Source organism: Ursus maritimus, unplaced genomic scaffold (assembly GCF_017311325.1).
Source record: "Ursus maritimus isolate PB19 unplaced genomic scaffold, ASM1731132v1 scaffold_26, whole genome shotgun sequence".
Taxonomy (NCBI): Eukaryota; Metazoa; Chordata; class Mammalia; order Carnivora; family Ursidae; genus Ursus; species Ursus maritimus.
Window position 1 is genome coordinate 20,353,839 of NW_024425119.1, and position 20,745 is coordinate 20,374,583.

The following is a 20,745-nucleotide window of genomic DNA, read 5'->3' on the forward strand; positions in this document are numbered from 1 at the left end:
AGCTATTGTAACAACGGTGCGGTCTGCAAAAGCCGTCATCACCACTTTCTGCAAAATGTTTTCCTGCCAAAAAAATAAATAAATTAAGTCTGCATTTTTTCTCTCCATACTATTTTGTCCCTGAGAGCAAAGACCACACCCACCCCTCCAAGGCCCAATCCCTTCTGAGAACTCCCAGCTCCTGTCTTCTCTGGAAGGTGCGACAGGGAGCAGTCCTCACAGCAAGTTTCTGTTGGGCTCAGAAAGGGTCTTCAAACAGCAAATAAAACTCAGTGATCAACCCAGAATGACTGATAGTTACGAGGGAACTGAAAGGGGAAAACAACATTAAATGGGCATGGAAATGCTCACTTGAGTTATGCCACAAACAGTATGTATTCAAAACTAATAAAACCCTAAAATGGTGTTTACCCTGGGGTCAGAAAAGGGAAAAAATAAAATACATGCCCCAAATTTGGATTTTGACTCATAAAACAACCATCCAGGCAAAAACCATTTTTATCTTCACCACAAACTGTTATCATACTTTGAAAGATGTTCTGAGTAAAAATTCTCTCTCTCTCAGAGGAAAACTTGATTCTTAAGTCTTAATATAAAGACTTCCTTCCTGTCAAGTGGCTTATTGCCAATTAATTCATTCTCCCTTTCTCTCTCATCTCTACCGAGGCTGTATTATAATAGCCTTTATTGTAAATTGTAAATACTGTAAATCCTTAGCAGTTAATACTAATTTTGATGTAGTTATGCTTATTTAGTGAATTGGCTTAATTAGAAACTATTTTATTACTTTAAATTATGTTAACTTTGAGAAGGATATGTAACTTTGTATAACTGATTAGTCTTAATAGAAAGAAATGATGTCAAATTAGCATCTTCATATATAATTGTCTGTTAAGAATTCCAGTTTTTTGGATATTTTTTATCCAATCTAGAGTGTGCAGCAAGAAAATATCATGTTTGTGGATATTTTTTATTTTTGTCCTTTCTGATGCCAAACTTTTAATACCAAGTTAACTTGTATGACAACAACATTAATTGCTCACGCTTACAGTTTGTGGCTTAATGTGACATTTTCTCCACTCAATCACAACCTTCTAGACAGATTCCTCTTGGCATATTGAACAGTTTTAAATAATTTCTTTCAAAAAGCAAAGTTTCTGGTTTGTTACCATGAACACACTGAGAAGGTCATTATTAATTCTAGTGAATCTTTCTTCTTCAAATTACTTTAGAAAATAATGATTGATTTTGGTTAGCAATTTCTATTAATAGAGATTTGCAGACTTCATTCTATAACTTCCATGACAAAAGACTTGAATGCTTGAATACAGTACAGTACTCTCGTCAACTGAGCACTGGAATTTTATGGTTTTAAGAATTTATCAAAAAGTGATGGCCAATTTATTTTATGTTTACTGGCAGTAGACTGTCACGTCTCCTTTACTGTAATTCCCAATGTGCTATCATCAGTTGATTAAAGAGATGAATGAGAAGACACTGAAAACAACAGTACTAAGGACTTTGAACCCAATCAGGAAAAACTAAGCTATAAATTTCATGTGCATTTCCCCAGCTCTTCCATTTAAGAAGCGTAGATAATGCACTCACCGTGGCCATGTCAATGGAAGCCGTGGCTTCGTCCATGATGAGAATGCTGCTTTTGCGGACAAAGGCCCTAGCAAGACAGAACAGCTGTCTCTGTCCAACGCTGAAGTTCTCCCCACCTTCAGTGACAACTGCATCTACATCAGGAGAAGCAAGGATTTCGCTGAAATGCTGCTAACATTTTCCTTGAGCAAAGTAAGGAAAAATAAGAATGTCCTAAAGAGGATGCTGGATTTCACTGTACTGCTGCGAAGATTTCATACTGGAAAGGTGAAGAGGAATTTTACGTTGGGAAAATGAATATGATCCTGGGCCGTACTGTTTTTGACAAAAGGTGGTAAATTACCTACTTATAGCTGGATATAAAATACTGTTAAGGCATTTTGAAGACTGGAAGACCCTAGAGGCTATTTAATATAATTATTTAAGGAGATTATTTAATATAACTATCTCAGGCCCAGAGAAATGAAGTGGCTTGCTCATGATCACACAGCTAATTTGCAGTAGAGCTTGATAAGAAACAGAACATTCTTGACTCCAATGTCCATTCTCTTTTCATTATACCATCCCACTGGACTGTAAGTTCCACATGGTTAAGGACTGGATTTATTTTTGTTCATCAGTATATCCTCAGCACTTGGTATCTGACATAGCAGCTGAACAGAACATTGTTGAATGGATAAATGCATGTTAGTTCCTCATTATTGTTTTCTTTTTTTTTTTTTTTTGGGTTTCCATCCACATTTCATAAACTGTTCTATTGTGAGTTTAAGATTAATTATGATTAATTAAGATTAATTTTGTTTTACCTCTTTTATTAGAATTCAAACACTTCCTAGTAGAGTCCTAGGGGTAAATTTCTATTTTCTATTTTCTCATTGCATCACATTCTTATAATATTTCATGCTTGGGAGCTATGCCTTTATTCTCTAAATTTTAATTTACATAATAAATAAGGAGGGTGTGAGAGATGATGAATGTTCTTCACCAGAATTGGCCCGAACCAGATCTTTATCAAGCAATTGATGTAATCTTTATGAAGACAATGAACATAAGCAACATTCAATTACATAGCGTAAATATAATCCTCTGTTGCTTACACTGTACCCTAACCCTTGAACACTGTGCCTATGATTCAAAACAGGTACATACAACTTTCATGTGAGTGAAGGGGACTACAAAGCCATAATTGCCTGTATTCCCAACTACTAAAGGTGTGTCTAAATACCCCAGGAGAAGGGTCTATATGCATTATCAATTTCTCAAGTAGACTTCAATGGTTCGCCATGTAAGACATCAAAATTATGATGGGAAAGTTCATCCAGGTCCCTGGAATTGCTCCCATAGTCTAACACTGGCAAGTTGATAAAACTATCTTTAGAGACATGCTATCTCCATTTCTGTTTGTGGGATGCCTTTCCCTTGGGACATAATTTAAAATCATAAAAGGTATTGTTTTTGAGTAGATCCTCTTTCCCAAATAAACATGGTGTTATTTTGTGGGCTGATTTCTTTTCTAGATGCCAAAACAACACAATGAACGTGGCAACTACATATTATGTACTAAAATTAGAATATCAACCAACTCTTACCTTTCTGTTTTCTTATATGAGTTCATATTTTAAGGTAGCAAAAGTCCAAAATTATAGATATTCATCATTTTTATGAATTAAAGACTGCATTGTGCACTTTCTGTTTTTGGTTTTTTTTTTTTAAGATTTTATTTATTTATTTGAGGTACAGCGAAAGTGAGCGAGTGAGAGAGAGAGAACATGAGCAGGGGGAGCGGCAGAGGAAGAAGGAGAAGCAGGCTCTTCACTGAGCAGGGAGCCCAAAGTGGGGCTCCATCCCAGGACCCTGGGATGCCGACCTGAGCTGAAGTCAGATGCTTAAGGGACTGAGCCATCCAGGCGCCCCTCTGTTGTTTTGTTTTGTTAATCATGTTCTTTCATTATTGTTGTTGTTTAATTCTGTCATTAGTTATTTGCCAGAAATTGTCTACCTCTGGGACTAAATTTATATCAATGATTGTTTGAATACATGCTTTATCCCTTACATGGGTGGCTAAAACTGACATTGCAGCAAGATACAGTATATAATGTCTTCATGAAATTACATCACATAAATATAAGCAAGAAGCCCTCCTGGCAACAAAGAAAATGGCTGCCAATGTGGAGAAACTGTCTGCTCCTACATGGTACTGACTACTTTGAACCTAATAGCCTCTTCAAACCTCTTACCCATTTACTGGGGGTCAAGGGTCATGTCAATCACATGAATAGTATGACCACAAGGAAACATTCTGATTCAAATGACCTGTACCTAATGTAATAAAAATTATTAAAAAACAAAAAACAAAAACAAAAACAACAAATGACCTGTACCACTGGGGCACCTGGGTGGCTCAGTAGGTTAATTGTCCGACTCTTGATTTCAGCTCAGGTCATGATCTCAGGGTTGTGGATTGAGCCTGCTTGAGATTCTCTCTCTCCCCCTGCCCCTCCTCCCCTGCTTGTGCTCTTGTGCCCTCTCTCTCTAAAAAAATAAAAAATAAAATAAAATAAAATAAAATAACCTGTACCACTCAAGTGAAAAGACTGAAGAGTTAAATGTATTAACTGGAGTATTCTGGAGTATTCATATAGAACAGAATTTGTTAGAGGTTTCATCCTCTGATATCCCATGCAAAAACATTAGATTTTGAAGTGTCCCAATGACCTTTTGGAGATTATTTTAAATATAAGGGATTTAACATGAATTATGTGGTTCCAGCATAAAATATAGATAGAGATATATAGAAATAATTGCATATGTAAAAACAAGTGCATTCTCTAGAAAATATACCTAGACCTCCTGGTAGGGATTTGACCATATTCTTCAGCTGAGCAATTTCTAGAGCTTCCCAGAGTCTGTCATCTGTGCATTTACACTCTGGATCTAAATTAAATCTGTAGGGGGGAAAATAAGTTATTTAGTCAATAAATAAAAATAAAGGCATTTTTACATATGTTTGCTTATTGCTGTTCTTTCCTTAAAATATAAGTCCAATTTGTTTTGGTTATTGCTCTATCCCTAGTACCTAGAACAGTGCTCAGGACAGAGCAGGCATTCAATTCGTGTTAGATGAATAAATGAATAACCTTAATGTTATCAAAAATGTTTCCTGAAGACACAATCAGTAAGTTTATATGCAAGATAGGACATGATAAAATTCATTATGTAGATTTATCCACTTTTATATTATGTTTAATATAACTTGAATAGTGTCTAGCAAAGTGTTTTTATAGAACCGATGATAAAAAGGAACATGTAATACTATTTTAGATGAACCACACTGCACCACCCACAATAGTAGTATTCATAATAAATCTATCCAGACATATAAATTCACCATGGCAATGCTAAATAACTGGATACATCCTCAACTTTTAACTTCTACAGCTGAATATTGAGCAATCTTACGTCCATTTTCTCTTCAAGACAAAAGGAGGTAGCAATACTTCTTTGTAATTAAGGTAGAGGAGGTGAACAAGAGAGAGCAGAGGATGGATGCAACGAGAGACATGACCTGGTGGATCATGCCATGGAGAACTTTGGAGTCAGACAAACTTTACTTGGAATTGTGGTTCTACCACTTACTGAGTGTATGAACTTGAACTAGTTAGAGCTTCTCTGAGGTTCAAAATTCTCATCTGTAAATTCAGGATAATAATACGTATACTAGAGCAGTGCTTTGAGGATGTAATGAGACAATATATTTAAAGCACTTAGCAGATAGTAGATATTGCCTTTTTTTTTTTTTTTTTTACTGCGGGAAACCATAAACCAGGCATGGAGAAGATTGTAGCAGCTTCTTAAAAGCAATTCTGGCTGCAAGAAAAATTGTGAGGGATGGGGGAATCAAGGGATTAACCGAACTCAGTATCTGCTGAGCCCAAGCCAGTTGCATTAAATGATAGGCGGGAGATCTGTAGGGTAGAACACCTTAGAAATGTCTGCCAAGAATCACTGCCCCAAGTACAGAGGGAAAGTGACTTTTGTGGAATCAAATTGAAAGAGCAGAGCTCCTGGAAAAACATAAAGGACTGGCCTCTGTAGGTTAATTTAGCAGCTTTAGGGTTTCCCAAACCAAATTGTTGGCCAGAATATTCAATCTTATCATCCCAATAATGTCATTCACACCTATCTGAAAAACAGTTCTGAGTAAAACCCTCCTATGAGCCAAAAGGTAAATCCTGAGACATTCGGGTTTCTGTTGAATACATCACTTACCTAATGGAACCACTGAATAGTATTGGATCCTGCAAAATGATTGAAAGTCTAGAACGTAGTGTGTGCAGTGGTAGTTTTGAAATGTCTATCCCATCAATGACAATCTTTCCTGTTAAACAGAAACAAAAAATTGCAGGCACGTAAAATCAGAAGTAAAATAATATTTGTTTACAAATTGAAAGTACTTTCCTAGTTCGGGGTTGAAACTCAGAAGGTGAAGCTTTCCATTTAAGTATTAAAAACATCATTATCCATCTCTATGAGAAATATATATTTTGGTGGTAGTTTCTCTTTCTTATGTAGTTTCTCTGAAAGAGATTCTCAGTTTCTATTCAGTTCCCATGGTTCATACAAACCCAAAGTACTTTTTCTCCTTAAAGCGTCCTCTTCCTTCTAATATTCCTTTATCCTTGTTCCCTGCTTTCTTTTCTTTCATAAGATATTCTATATACATGCAACTATCTTTTTTTTTATTTTCTCTCTTTCCCGACTAGAATATAAACTCTTCGAAGACAGTGATTTTTGTCTATATTCACTCTTTTATTGATTGAACAGGACAGTGTATTGCAAATAAGAAAGGAAATTCTATAACATAGATATCAACTTTTAATTAATTTCTCCATACTGTATTTAGACTTATTAGAGACTTGTGCCATCTTGATGTCTTTGCCTCAAATTGATAGATTATTTTATCTTATCACTTTGTGCAAAGACAGAACTGCCATATGAAATGAACAGGCCAGGCAAAGAGTGGCAGGTAGAGTCCCTTTTCCAGCTAGATGTAGTTTCAAGAGGAGACAAGGTTATCAGTTGAAACTTTCTTTCAGGAATAACACACTATCTGTTAAAATCTTAACAACCTAATGCTAAACAAGAGAATCACTCATTGATAGCCCATATGGGGCCTGAAAGCATGTTTCTGGATTCATAAGGAACAGGCTAATCTATTATGTTCAATTCTAACCACAGTTGTTTTGTTTTTTAATTAAAAGTGTCAATCAATTGTCTTTGGATCATGTAACTGAGTTATAATGCAAATCCACTGAAAGTCTTTATAGTAGCTGTGTATTATTTATTATTACTAGCCATGGAAGAGCAAGCTGCTAACCCAGCAGCCGATGCCAAATCCAAACCCCAAGGAGACTGCAATTACTGTAGTTCATCTCTGTTCATAAACTGACCTCTTCACCTCACAGAGCTGTTGTATACATTAAATTAAATAATATAAACTGTCAAGTACAATAAAAACCTGAAGTACTATAATCATCATCACAATCATTTCAGATAATAATAGGAAACACTTCCTTGAGCTGATCAAGCATATTGCTGGATACCCATTTATTCAGGATGGTTTATGTGCTGGGCTATTTATAGGCCACTTGATAGACTAAATAATGTGACATATTTTTTCTAAAGCAAAGATTAAATTATTCCATGTATCATGTTATAATTTTGTGGATGAATAAATATTTTTTTATATTGTCAACATGTGCTTGGCACTTTGCAGGTTGCTACCCCCACAAAATGTTCAGCATCATTAAACTATGTTATGAAGGTAAGAGTCTTGCACCAAAATTAATAATGCAGATTACTTATCTCCTTGCATTTTTTTCCTTTGATGGAAATGGATGTGTTTTTAGTTTGAACAAAGCAAGACAGTCTTCCTTTCTCTCCCTTCCTCTTGAAATGCCACCTGCATCTACTGCTGTGCAAAATGGGTGGCTTTGTTTTCATTTTATCAGTTTATTAGAATTCTTTAACAACACTCTCTAGAGCTGAGTTTAGAGCTAATAATCTTATTAGCAATTTTATGTTCATTCTTTACTTCTAGACTGTTGATCTGGGACACCTGCCTCACACCATGGGTCGCAGGACACAAAGTCCTTATAAATATTTGCTCTTTATTTCTGCAGGATTAGGTAAGTTGATGTCTCACTTCTTCTAAGGAAAACACCACACAGCCAATGAGAACATTCAGTTGGTAACTTACCATCAAATATATCCACCATTCTGAAGAAAGCCAGTGATAATGATGATTTCCCGCTGCCAGTGCGACCACATATGCCCACCTAAAAAGCAAATGTCACTCAGAGAGAAAAGGACTCAAAAAAAAGACAGAAGATGGGCAAAAAGTGTTTTTAATTTCAACAAGATACCACGGGGGAAACTATGCCTCTATTTAAATAGTTAAAATAAACCGTCATTCTTTTCTTAGGTCTCCTTTATGTATCATCATTAAGGTAAAAATAGAGTCTTCACCAAATATTCAATGATTTCATTCTAACTCTTTTTATTTTTATGTGGCTGTGTTTTTTCTTCATGGCTTAATTTTTGCATTTAGTATATTATTGCTCTAATAAGTATTCAATTTTATCTTAGAAGTGATGATTTTATAAGAAAAAGTAGACTGGCTCTAATTTTTTTCTGCACATTTTCTCTTTTTATTTTTTATTTTATGGATTTATTTTTTATTGTGTTCAGTTAGCCACCATATAGTACATCATTAGTTTCTAATGTAGTGTTCAACGATTCAATAGCTGTGTATAACACCCAGTGCTCATCACAATATTTTCTCTTTTTAAAGTAGCTAAAACAAATAGTTTTGGGACTAAAGCTAGTACAAATGCATTAGTTCCCAAGGGGATGTCTGATATGGCTGTAAGCCAGGAGCCAGAAATTTGGAAAAATACACATATTGTTGATTTTCCTGATCTTCAAGGGAGACTAATGAACGGCAATACAACGTAGAGAACATGTATTTTATCCTGATCCTATCTCTCTCTTTTCTCTTTTACGTACATAATTTGACCTGTAAAGTGCAGGGAGTATTATGTGAGCCCAGTTGAGAATGTTCTTGGCTGAATGTCTCAAGAGCTTAGGTAGTGATCAAGTGGCTCCATTTTCTGATTTGTATGAAACAAATGGCAGTGAGTTCCATACCTTTTGCCCAGGTTTGATGTAAGCCTTGACATGCTTAAGAACAGGTTTCAGATTATTTTCATATCTGACACACAGGTCATGAATCTTGATCTCTCCTTCTTGTGGCCAATGGTCTGGAACTTGAGAAGGGTCTGGGGGGTGAGGGTGAAGTAGGGAAAATGAATGGGAGAGAGAAAGAGGGGGCCAAGGAGAGAGGGAACGGGATAGAGGGGGAGAGAGATGGTGGGAGAGGGAGGGAGGGGGAAGGAAGGAGAGAGGGGCAGGAAGACACATACACATACTTATATACATTTATACATACTAACATATACATTTTTTATGAATTTAAAATAATATTGAACCAAATTCTGTATCTTTTTAAAATTAAAATTACATTTGGAGTAAAGGCCTATTGATTAAGAACCTTCAAAATAGTTTTCTATATGTGTGTTTCTTTTTGAAGCATGAACTATCCTGTCTTTTCTACATTCCATCACTTGATTCTATTGAAGATAGTTCATCTGCGAATTGATTCATTTGTTCAGTCAATCAATCTTCAAACATTTGAGTGCTTAAAATGTGAGAAGTGTTTTGCAAGATGTTGGGAATATGGAGATGAAAGACATGCCTCAAGGTGCTCCTGTGTCCTGGGGAAGCATCGGGATCTATAGGACTGCATGCAGAGTCACATGATGGAGTCCAACCCAAGGTGCTCTGGGAGCACGGATGCTGGTAACCTGAGAGTTCCAGGAGGGTTTCAAGAGAAGATGGTGCCTGCGATGGGTCTTAAAGGATTAGGGATGGGGAAATTTGTTTCAAATATATATGGAGAGAACAAAGATAAAAAGAAGGCATAGAATGTTGGTATGACCAGAGTAAAAGTCATGGATAGATGATGAGAGATGAGACCAGATAGGTGGGCAAGGATCAACTAATGAAGAGTCTAGTGGTCTTAGCTAACTTTTCTGGACTTTGTCCTTGAAGATCTAGATAGTTATTGAAGGATTTAGGCAAAAGAATGTATTTTAAGCATGAAATTTGAATTTAAGAAAGATCATTCTGTCTGCAGTATTGAATTTCCTGCCAATTTTATTCTAGCAAAGCTGAGAATCTCAGTAAGATCCAAGTTTCTTGACATCTAAGTTAATAGGATCTTGAGGAAGAGAACACAATAGTTCATAGTGTAGGCTGGTAACAAATGTAATGAAGTCCAAATACTTTTTATAATTCCCTTTAAATATTACTACATAATATCTATTCGGAGTCTGGTCGTATCCCAAAATTTTCAGGTCTAGTCATATCATTTCAGGTGTACCTCATAAAATAAAGGCAAGACGAAAAGGGATTCTCTGGATATTAAAGTGGAAAACAAAAGCAAAAATGACAATGTGTCTGACACACAATTAATATTTGTATAAAATATTTAAGTGAAACAAAATAATATTCAGAACAATACCCATAGTGCCTTCATAGTTCTCAGATTCCATAGTCAAGAAACTGTTCACTTTCTTCACTGCCCCCATCTGGACCTCCAGGTCAGCCAAGTTCCTCACAACCCAGTTCAAATAATTGGTTATCTGTGTCAGGTGACAAAAAGAAATTAACACATTTAAAATGAAGTAACGATCTTTGTAATCACTGGATATTTTAGGATAGGATGACTTGGACAGTTAGTGTACATCATGTGGTACAATTTGTAAGTGCTGCAAGATATCAGAGGCCAGGGAGGGTGTCATGGGATAAAGCAGGCAAAGGAGGTGTCCACTCTTCTTCAAGGGTCCTCACATGTCAATGATTCGTGAACTGTCCTCTGACTTCCCTGCACGAGTTGGATGTACCCGTTTGCCCTTATCTCATTTATATTCGTATTCATTTTAGTTTCCCAAAATAGGTTGTGAACAACTTACGACAGGGATCTCAAACAGCCTTGGGAATCTCTCACCATAGATTCTGAGGAGTTTCTAAAAACCAATTCGCAGTATCAGGACTGAATCCATGCTGCCCGAAAATGCTGGGTTTGGGCCCCAATCTCCTATTATTTGTAAGAGGTCATTTTGTTGTGAATTTCAATCTGCTCCTCTTATGTCCATGAATAGGAGTTGATAATAATTATGGAAGGTACCTCCAACACTACATGAAAAGAGATGTGTTCATCGATACCTACCGTAAGTGCGTACAGAAGACCCAAACCCACCAATCCAGAATTGGAAGAGCCGCTGATGGATGCAATAGAGGCAGTGAGGACAATGCAAGCTCCCAGATAATCCTAGAAAGGAGCGAGAAAAAGCATTACAAAAATTTCCTCAAGTTCTTAAACAAAAGAACCTAATCAATTTAGAGAGGTGATCACTAAGACAGTACACATAACTTCTTGTGTGTCCTGTTAAGTTTCTGAGGAAGGCTACCTAAGATATGGATGAATGCCGACTCACCATTTTAAGGCTGGAATGGGTGTAATTCAATGCTCTCATTGTATCCATGCAGAAACGGATTCAGAGAACTTAAATAACTTGCCAGAAATTCAGCTGCAATTTGTGGCCCAACCAGCATCAGCCATAGGGTTTCTTTTTCTCCTCCCCTTCCCCCCACCAGCCCTTTCTATTGCATTGTGTTGCCAGATAAGTAATTATTTGGGGACTTGATTTACTACCTTAAATTTCATGTGTGCTTATGTCTGGGTTGTGTGATCTATCTCCCTTGAGCAATATAATAAGGGCCCTGCAGAAATTTGCATCTGGATACCTTGTTGAGATTCATGTCTAAACTTTTTGTCAAATATCTGAGCTCAGAGTCTGGGACATTAAATCTCCAGATTCCACGTAAATAAGAATTAGGGTTGTATTTACTCATAAATGGGAAGTGTGGGACTGTCTTAGAGCATCTGAATTATCTATGGTCTATCAGTGATAAACTCTTTGGCGAAATTTAAAAAATTCATTGAGACCAGTCTTTAACTCAAATAAAAAAGAGGGCAGAGCTGTCCACTCTCTTTTCTTTCTTTTTTTTTTTTTTAGAAAAAAGATTTTATTTATTTATTTTAGAGAGAGAAAGACAGAGTGTGTGGAGGGGCAGAGGGAAAGGGAGAAAAAGAAAATCTTAAGCAAGGTCCATGTCCAACTGGGGCTCAATCTTATGACACTGAGATCATGACCTGAGAGCCGAAATCAAGACTCAGATGCTTAACGGACTCAGCCACCCAGACACTCCACATCTGTCCATTTTCAAACACTTCTTGCTTCCCCATTCACCAGCACTCTTAGGCACTGTTATGTCTTATCATTTGAAAAAAAATCTTAAAAACTTTTCATGCCGATGAGTCATATGTCCCAGAAGCAGGTAGCATTTCAGGCATGAGCACTTCTAGAACTATTTCAAGTCTCATTCACTTGTGACCTTTCTAGCTAGATATGTCTCTGATCCCTCAAAAAAAAAAAAAACCCAAAAAACAAAAAAAAAACCCAACTAATTACTAGGTGATAAGACTTTAATGACGGTAATGGAGTGTTTAACATGCTGGAGTCAACAAATGAAGTTACTCAAATCAGCTCACATGTGCACATTCTTGCCTCTTTTTAGAGCAGATCCAAAGATCCAGCTTTTAAGGAGCAATCAATAATCCCAGCCTTGAAATCAGAGATCTGGGCTCAGATGCTGACTTTGCCAATTACCACACAAATAATTTAAACTGCTTTGAAACTAAGTTTCTTTGGAAAATAGAAATAATACCTAATTCAAAGACTTTGAAAGGACTAAAAAAAAAAAAAAAAAAAAAAAAAAGATTAAATACCCGTTAGATTTCACCACCTCCATGTACCAGGATGTCTTTTTTCCTCTGGATGATTTTCAAATCTTTGAAACAAGCTTAAAAGTTTGTGTGCATCATAAAACATCAAAGGTTACAAAGAGGCACTAAAATTTAATTCCATAATGATTTCCATGATCTTTACAAAGAATAAAGAAAGAAATCATGCAGAGTTACTCTCTTGAGGCAGTAAATTCCCAAGAGGTAGTAAATACTCCTTGGATTGCTTCTTCCAGTTGGACCATGTGTTAACAACTTGTCACATCCCAATTAGGTAGTACTTCTTTTTCCCTTTATTTGAAGCAACAACTACATGGGTGCATAATCTAACCAGTCTGGGCCACTCTTACATCTGACAAATGCCAACATGCTTCCCAAATACTTCTAAAATATTTACAGCAATATGAATTTTTCCTTCCAGCCCTCTGTGTAAAGTTAATACTTCTAAAGTTATGCCATAAATTTGTAATTTCTATATTATCTTTTCTAAAAAGACTCATAAAAAGTTTCTGTGATGAGTCCCAGAGAGTAAGTTAGTATCAGGAGATACTTGGAGCAAGGCCCTTCCTCCCAGCTTGATATAAAGAAATGCGCCATTCAGTTTCTGAGAAATTTCTGTGGGTAAGGTACACATTAAGGATTTGAAACAAGGCATATTTTTATTAATTTCTATTCAAGAAGAGCTTCATTCTTCATACTATCATATATATACGTTTGTTTCAAGATTTTTAAAAATTCCACTTAGTTAACATATAGTGGAATATTTCAGGAGTAGAATTTAGTGATTCATCACTTACATACAGCACCCAGTGCTCATCACAAGTGCCTTCCTTAATGTCCATCACCCATTTAGCCCATCCACCCATCCACCTCCCCTCCATCAATCCTCAGTTTGTTTTCTATAGTTAAAAGTCTGTTTTATGGTTTGCCTCTCTCTTTTTTCTTTCTTCCCCCATGTTCATCTGTTTCATTTCTTAAATCCCACATATGAATAAAATCATACGGTATTTATCTTTCTCTGATTTATTTTGCTTAGCATAATACTCTCTAGCTAGATCCACATCACTGCAAATGGCAAGATTTCCTTTTTTTTATGGATGAGTAATATTCCACTGTATATATATATACCACGTCTTTATCCAATCATCAGTCAATGGACATTTGGGCACTTTCCACAATTTGGCTATTGTTGATAATGCTGCTATAAACATCGGGGTGCATGTGTTCCTTCAAATCAGTATTTTTGTATCCTTTGGGGAAATACTTGGTAGTGCAATTCCTGGATCATAAGTTAGTTCTATTTTTAACTTTGTGAGGAACCTCCATGCTGTTTTCCAGAGTGGCTGCACCAGTTTGCATTCCTACCAGCAGTGCAGGAGAGTTCCTTTTTTGCCACATCCTCGCCAACATCTGTTGTTTCCTGTGTTATTAATTTTAGCCATTCTGACAGGTGTGAGGTGGTATTTCATTGTCGTTTTGATTTGTTTTCACTGATGCCGAATGATGTTGACCATCTTTTCATGTGTCTGTTAGCCATCTGGATGTCTTCTTTGGAAAAATGTCTATTTATGTCTTCTGCCCATTTCTCAACTGGATTATAATTTTGGGGGGTATTGAATTTGATAAGTTCTTTATAGATTTTGGATACTAACCCTTTATCAGATATGTCATTTGCAAATATCTTCTCCCATTCTGAAGGTTGCCTTTTAGTTTTATTGATTGTTTCCTTCACTATGCAGAAGCTTTTTGTCTTGATGAAGTCCCAGTAGTTCATTTTTGCTTTTGGAGTATTTACTACCAAGAGGTTGATGCCTGGGTTCTCCTCTAGGATTTTGATGGTTTCTTGTCTTACATTTAGGTCTTTCAACTATTTTGAATTTGTTTTTGTGCATGATAAAGTGGTCCAGTTTCATTCTTCGGCATGTTGCTGTCCAACCTTTTGTTGAAGAGACTGTCTATTTTCCATTGGATATTTTTTCCAGCTTTGTTGAAGATTAGTTGACCATAATGTTGTGGTTCCATTTCTGGGTTTTTCTATTCTGTTCCATTGATCTAAGCATTGGTTTTTGTGCCAGTACCATACTGCCTTGATCACTAAAGCTTTGTAATATAATTTGAAGTCCAGAATTGTGATGCCTCCAGCTTTGCTTTTCTTTTTCAAAATTGCATACATTCTTTTAAAAGTATAACAGCAAAATAATCACTGAGTTTCAAAAAATGGAAATTAGACAGTAGGCCTAACGTAAACATTCTAAAGGAAATGCAAAACTTTATGCACTGAATCTGTCTCTTTTCTTCTCTTTTTCTCTCACCCCCCCCCATTAAATTGACTATGGAATCTATATTTTATATTGGGGCCTAGATTCACTCATTATATAGATCTAATTGGTAGATTCAGTTAGATGATAATTTAAATTATTTTCTATTGAATTAAAATGGTAATTCTGGTAATAGATTGATAGCCTTATCCTGGCAATATTGCCAGCAAGAGAAGTGAAAACAGAAGAAGGGAGGGAAGGGAGAAGGTTGATGAGTAACTTTGAGCTAATATATATTTTCTGGCTCTCTTTCACATGGCTAATGTTTTTAAAACTACTTGAAAGGTTCTCAGTATGATCATTAGATACTGTTATTTTAATTATTAGTCCAGTATATAAAATATTCCAAAATTTATATATAAAGATAATATATATGTATATATCATATATATATATTTATATTTAATTTCAAGTTAGTTAAAATACAGTGCACTACTGGTTTCAGGAGCAGAATCCATCCAGTGATTCATCACCCACATACAATACTCAATGCTCCTCCCAACAAGTGCCCTCCTTAATGCCCATCACTCATTTAATCCATCCCCCCACCAGCCACCTCCCCTCCAGCAACCCTCATTTTGTTCTCTATATTTAAGCGTCTATTATGGTTTGTTTACCTCTCTGTTTTTATCTGTTTTTTTTTTCGCTTTATTTTTTATTAAAGATAATGTATAGAGATAAATGTTTTTGACATCTTAGCAACAAGGCATAGCTTCTTGAAGTACATTTATAGCACGTTTTCCAGTGGATGAACCCATTTTCAAAATCTAAGTCTACTAAATTCAAATAGATATGAGAGCTTAAAAGTCAGTATGTCTGCAGTTTAGTAGCTATAACAAAGTTATTTTATTTATTATAAAAAATATTCATTTTTTTAATTTTTATTTTTTTATAAAAATTTTTTATTATGTTATGTTAGTCACTATACAGCACATCCCAAGTTTTTGATGTAAAGTTCCACGATTCATTACTTGCGTATAACACCCAGTGCTCATGCAATACGTGCCCTCCTTAATACCCATCACCAGCCTATCCTGATCCCCCATCTTTTTTTTTTAGAAAGTGCTATTCTTCTTGTCTTCTTGTTACACCAACTAGATATTTTCAGCTCACTCCTGGATTATTACCACTACTCAAAAATCTTTTTTCTAAAAACAAAACAAAACAAAAAAAAAAACAAAAAAAAAAAAACAAAAAACCTTTTTTGTAATGAATTTGGTTGGAATGTTTTGGAAGCGTTTGATCAGAATTTTGCCCTGATCTGCATAAGAAAGGAAACTCCTTTGTGCACCATGTTTATCAAGAAGACTCATAGCAAAATCACTAAATTGCATTAACTTTGATAGTAAGAGCTTGTGTTAGCTCCCTATTTTTCACTTCCTTTACCATTTTTAAAAGATTTTATTTATTTATTTGTCACAGAGAGAGAGAGAAAGAGAGAGAGAGCGCACACAAGCAGGGGGAGAGGCAGGCAGGGGAGAAGCAGGCCCGCCCCCCCCCCCAGCTGAAGACAGCCGCTCAACCCACTGAGCCACTTAGAAGTTTAATGAATTACAGAGTGATTATTTGCTTACACCTTCTTTCCTTTCTCTGCAAATATGCCAACAACAAAATGGTTTCAAGGCAATAAATTAAGAAAGGAGAAGCAGCTGGTCTGAATAACTCACACAAAGGAGAGCAAATACTTGGGGATCACTAGCAGTGTCCTTTCTATGCTTAGTCCTTAGACCTTCTAACCAATGAATTCAACGAAAGCACGCTTGTGAACAAAACGATATAATGGAATGAGAGATTCAATTTAGGAAACAGGAGCTACCGCATATGTGAACTGCCAGTTCTCAAAGAAGGCCCCACCGCCAGACATTGTATCTGGATAGTGATGAATTATAACCTCCATGGAGTTTGTGAATTCAACTCTCCCCCAAGGGAGAAGCTTTTGATTTCCAAGTCAAAAGAGAGGCCTCTTCTCAGATTCTTGGTGATTCAGTGACATGTATCCATCTATGGGATTTTAGTGAAAACCGTAATTTTCTATAAAAGACTTGCAAATAGTTAACAGCAACACAATCTCTTTCCTCACGTAGCCCTCGGAAGTACCAGTCTATGGTACCGCTGAGTATCTGGGAGCACATATCAGGGCTCCCAGTGACAAGATCAGTGCACACCTGTCTGTGGTGGAGTTACGAACACACAAAAAAGCTCTGTGCTGTTTCATAAAATCGACTCTCGTGCGAACTCACCCTGAAGGCTATTTTCATTTTAGCCTGTTGATTCTAAAGACTTTTTTTTTTTTTTGGCTTCCTGATGTGAATTTTCTTTTATCCTTTCACCACACAGCAAGACAAAGCCTTGGAAAGACAGCCTTTAGATAGAGTTACACAATTTTCGCAAATGGAAACACCGATGCCAAAGAACTGGAACTGTTTAGTGCAGAGGGCTGAAGAGAAAACGCCGTGCTGAACAAAAGAACGTAAGCAGCCTTCAAAGGTTCGGCTGCAGCGACAGGCTGCACACGATTGTGGCCACTTCACTTGGCACCCAGAGGAAAAACACTCCCCTCTCTGCCAGAGCAAGCCAGGTGGTCACAGTCTCGCTCCTTTTCCCACCAGCCAAATTACTTTATTCTTTTAGACTCTTGTCCTTTTTCGATGTGAGTGTATTGTGACCTTTATCTTTTTCCTAATTCGGAATGAATATGAAGTGACCGTGGTGGGCAGGGCTATGTCTTCCATAGGGAAAGCTGTTTACTCAGAGAAAGGGAATAACTTGTGATGATTTTAGCTGTTTCTTAACTTGACCAGGAAAAGAAACAAGAGCCATATATTTAAAATAAATCAGAGAATAAACAACAATCGGATGGGGCTCATGGATCTTCCGGAATCCCATGAGGAGTGTTTTTCTCTGGTTCCTCTTCCTTCCTTCTCCTTGAGGTTTTCTGTCCAGGGAATTCAGTGGCATTGCTTCCCAAAGCTCGAACTGAGAGTGAAGAGGAAGGGAAGCGAAAAATAGCCACAGAAAGCTATGAGAAGTTTTCTCTTTCTCTTCATGAAGGTGATGAGTCCATGAATTAGAGTTGGTGAAATCCCCAGATCTGCATCAGGAAATCCTACTTGCTTCTTCTGATTTATGCCCAATGCCTCAACCTTCCTTGTACCATTTTAGTTGTGTTTCTGCTCTGGGAACTCTAAGAATATTTGCTATAAGCAGATATTTTTGTTAACTGAGGAATATGGCAAAGACTAGAGAAAGGAGGGGTTGTGTTGATACTGTGGATAAGTAAGATCAGTGCAGACTCACTGGACCAAATAGAAGTTTTCATTACTTATTTTTCTAACGACTTACAAGGCAGAATATTTCCAGCTGTGGGGGGTCAGAGAACAGTTTACACCCTAGTCTCCAAGGTCCTGTATCTCAACATTCATGTTTCTGACACAAGATCCATTTATTTCAAACTGCAATTGTGTCTCCAGTGATGTGGACGTGTCCACAGGAGCTCAGTAGTAATGAGGTCATTTATATGTGTACAACTGGGAGAAGAGTTACTTCCTAATAGGAGTTACCTAGTTAACTTATTCAGTACCCTTACTGTGACATACGTTCTTGAATTACACACTTATATTTGAGTAAAGATTCTGTTATTCACATATTCTAAATAATATCCTGGTTCTAATGAACATTCTCAAAGTACTCAGAAGAAAGAAAGAGAGTGAATCTGACTAGTTTAAAGTTGGCTCATTGGGGTTGTTTAGAGGTGTGTGTGTGCGCGTGCGCGCACATATCCGCATAAACACACTGACACACAAAATTAGGCAAAGGAGAAAAATCATACACAAAAGACTTTGGACCTTGATTTCTGTCAGCAGAGATGCCTAGAATTTTGCATAAATCAACAAGTTCCTTACCAAACCTTACCTTTACCCATCAGAAACAGAAGCGAAAGATTCCTTTTTTTTTGGTATTGGTTTTTAAGGGAGAGCTCTGGTAATGAGACTAGACAGGAATTCTTGGAAGGTTCGTAATACACAGCAAACAAAGACAAGACACACTAACAAATGTATTATCAAGGAACAGGATGGATGGCAGAGCCTGCCCTTCCTGTTTCCAAACATCAATATTTTCTTTAGGTCTCTACAGCTGGAACTAGAATTCTTTTACATTCGGGTTGGTCCGCTGCCTTTTCACATGGGGGTTAAAGTAACGAGCTGTGAGTCAAACTGAACTAAGCCATTCTGAATCTGGCCACGCTACCTCTCTAATTTCTCCTGACCTCCCCTTTCTTGGCAGTCTGAAGGCTCTAATATCTTGTCTTTTGGCTATGAAAGCAGAACATATGGTTTGCTTGAAGATTCTTGTTAAACACTTGTCCATTAACCTGACAGTAGGAAGTGCTAAAGAGCAGAAACAGGAGTCAAGTCAGACTTTCACCTCAAGTCCAAAGCAAACACACTTGCCCCTAAAAAACCTGCCTGATCTCCAAGTTCAGAAAAATCAAATAACAAAGGTAGCCACTGACATTTTCTCTTATGATTTCAGGACATTCTTTCATAAAGCTATTCGTGATTAGTTCTGTTTTTCAGATATGATTGGGTTTTTTTTTCTTCCTTAGAGAAAACAAATTTAAACAAACAAATAGAAGCTTAAAACAAGGAATTGGGGTCTGGAGAGGATCTAGGAATAATGTCTTAGTTTTGGTATAAATCCCAAGCAACACTTCATCCGCCTTTATGCTATCTATAGGTAATTCAGGAGACATTTTGCCTTGCCCACAGCAAGCTGGAAGGAATTTCTTATCAACAACCAATGCTTCTATCTAAAATTTGTAAAATATAATTGTGTTGTGTCACTGAATAATTTCTACATTGTAACTAATAGAGTGGAAGAGGATCTCTGTAAACCAGGGGGAAATCATGTCAACTAAAGCTCACAGGGGCATCCAAGAATCCATATCAACTTGTATCCAGCCATCAACAACTCAGATTATAACTTGGGCTCCTTCATTTCCATCTCATCAGATTTCTTTTACTATCTGCCTTCTTTGGTCTGTTGAGTTTTAAAAGCCTGAATATACTAGGGATGCTTAATTAGCAGACATGATATCCTTATAATAGTACAGATAAACTTCCTTTGCCTTTTGACAAATGGATAGATAATTATTTTATTTTTATGTTTTTGAAGATTTTGTTTATTTATTTGAGAGAGAGAGCACAAATGGGGTGGAGGGGGGAGGCAGAAGGGGAGGGAGAAGCAGATCCCCTGCTGGGCAGGGAGCCTGATGCAGGCCTCGATTCCAGGACCCCAAGATCCCCTGACCTGAGCTGAAGGCAGGTGGTTTATGGACGGAGCCACTCAGGATCCCCAATAGATAATTTTTTTTTTTTAATTACAGACATCTCATCATCACCACCGAAGTAGATTATTTATAGTAGAGATTGTGCACACCGGTCAGCAAACTACATCTCCTTCCCTTCTGGGACTTGTGTCCCATCCGTCTCCTGGTTCATACTCCAGCTGGTTGGCTTATGAACCACTTACCACAGCAGGTGCTGTTTCCATTCACTTATTTATTCATCCATTCATTCAAAAGACATTTGTTGAGTGCACCTGCTAATCGGTGAACTAGGGGACTTATATTATTATTTTTCATCCTAATATCCCCATGAAGTACCTATTATTATTCCCATTTTACTGATGAGGAACAGACTCAAATTAAGTTGCTAGATCAAGTCTGTGTGATGCCAAAGCATGTGCCTGATCCCCTCCTTCATAAGGCTAAGAAGAAGGCAACTGATGATTAATTGTGGTTTTTTATGTTTTGTGCTAATGTGATCC

The 20,745-nt window shown here is 36.9% G+C and overlaps 1 protein-coding gene across 1 annotated transcript in view; it reads right to left on the bottom strand.

Moving 5' to 3' along the window:
• ABCC9 (ATP binding cassette subfamily C member 9) overlaps positions 1-20,745 on the bottom strand; it is a 130,357-nt gene that overhangs the window by 6,691 nt on the left and 102,921 nt on the right. Inside the window, exons 34-41 of the mRNA XM_008693117.2 lie at positions 10,961-11,062; positions 10,253-10,373; positions 8,818-8,948; positions 7,868-7,946; positions 5,878-5,986; positions 4,450-4,553; positions 1,609-1,742; positions 1-63 (exon numbers count right to left, since the gene is read on the bottom strand). Coding sequence (XP_008691339.1) covers positions 1-63; positions 1,609-1,742; positions 4,450-4,553; positions 5,878-5,986; positions 7,868-7,946; positions 8,818-8,948; positions 10,253-10,373; positions 10,961-11,062 — 843 coding nt within the window. The remainder of the gene's footprint in view (positions 64-1,608; positions 1,743-4,449; positions 4,554-5,877; positions 5,987-7,867; positions 7,947-8,817; positions 8,949-10,252; positions 10,374-10,960; positions 11,063-20,745) is intronic.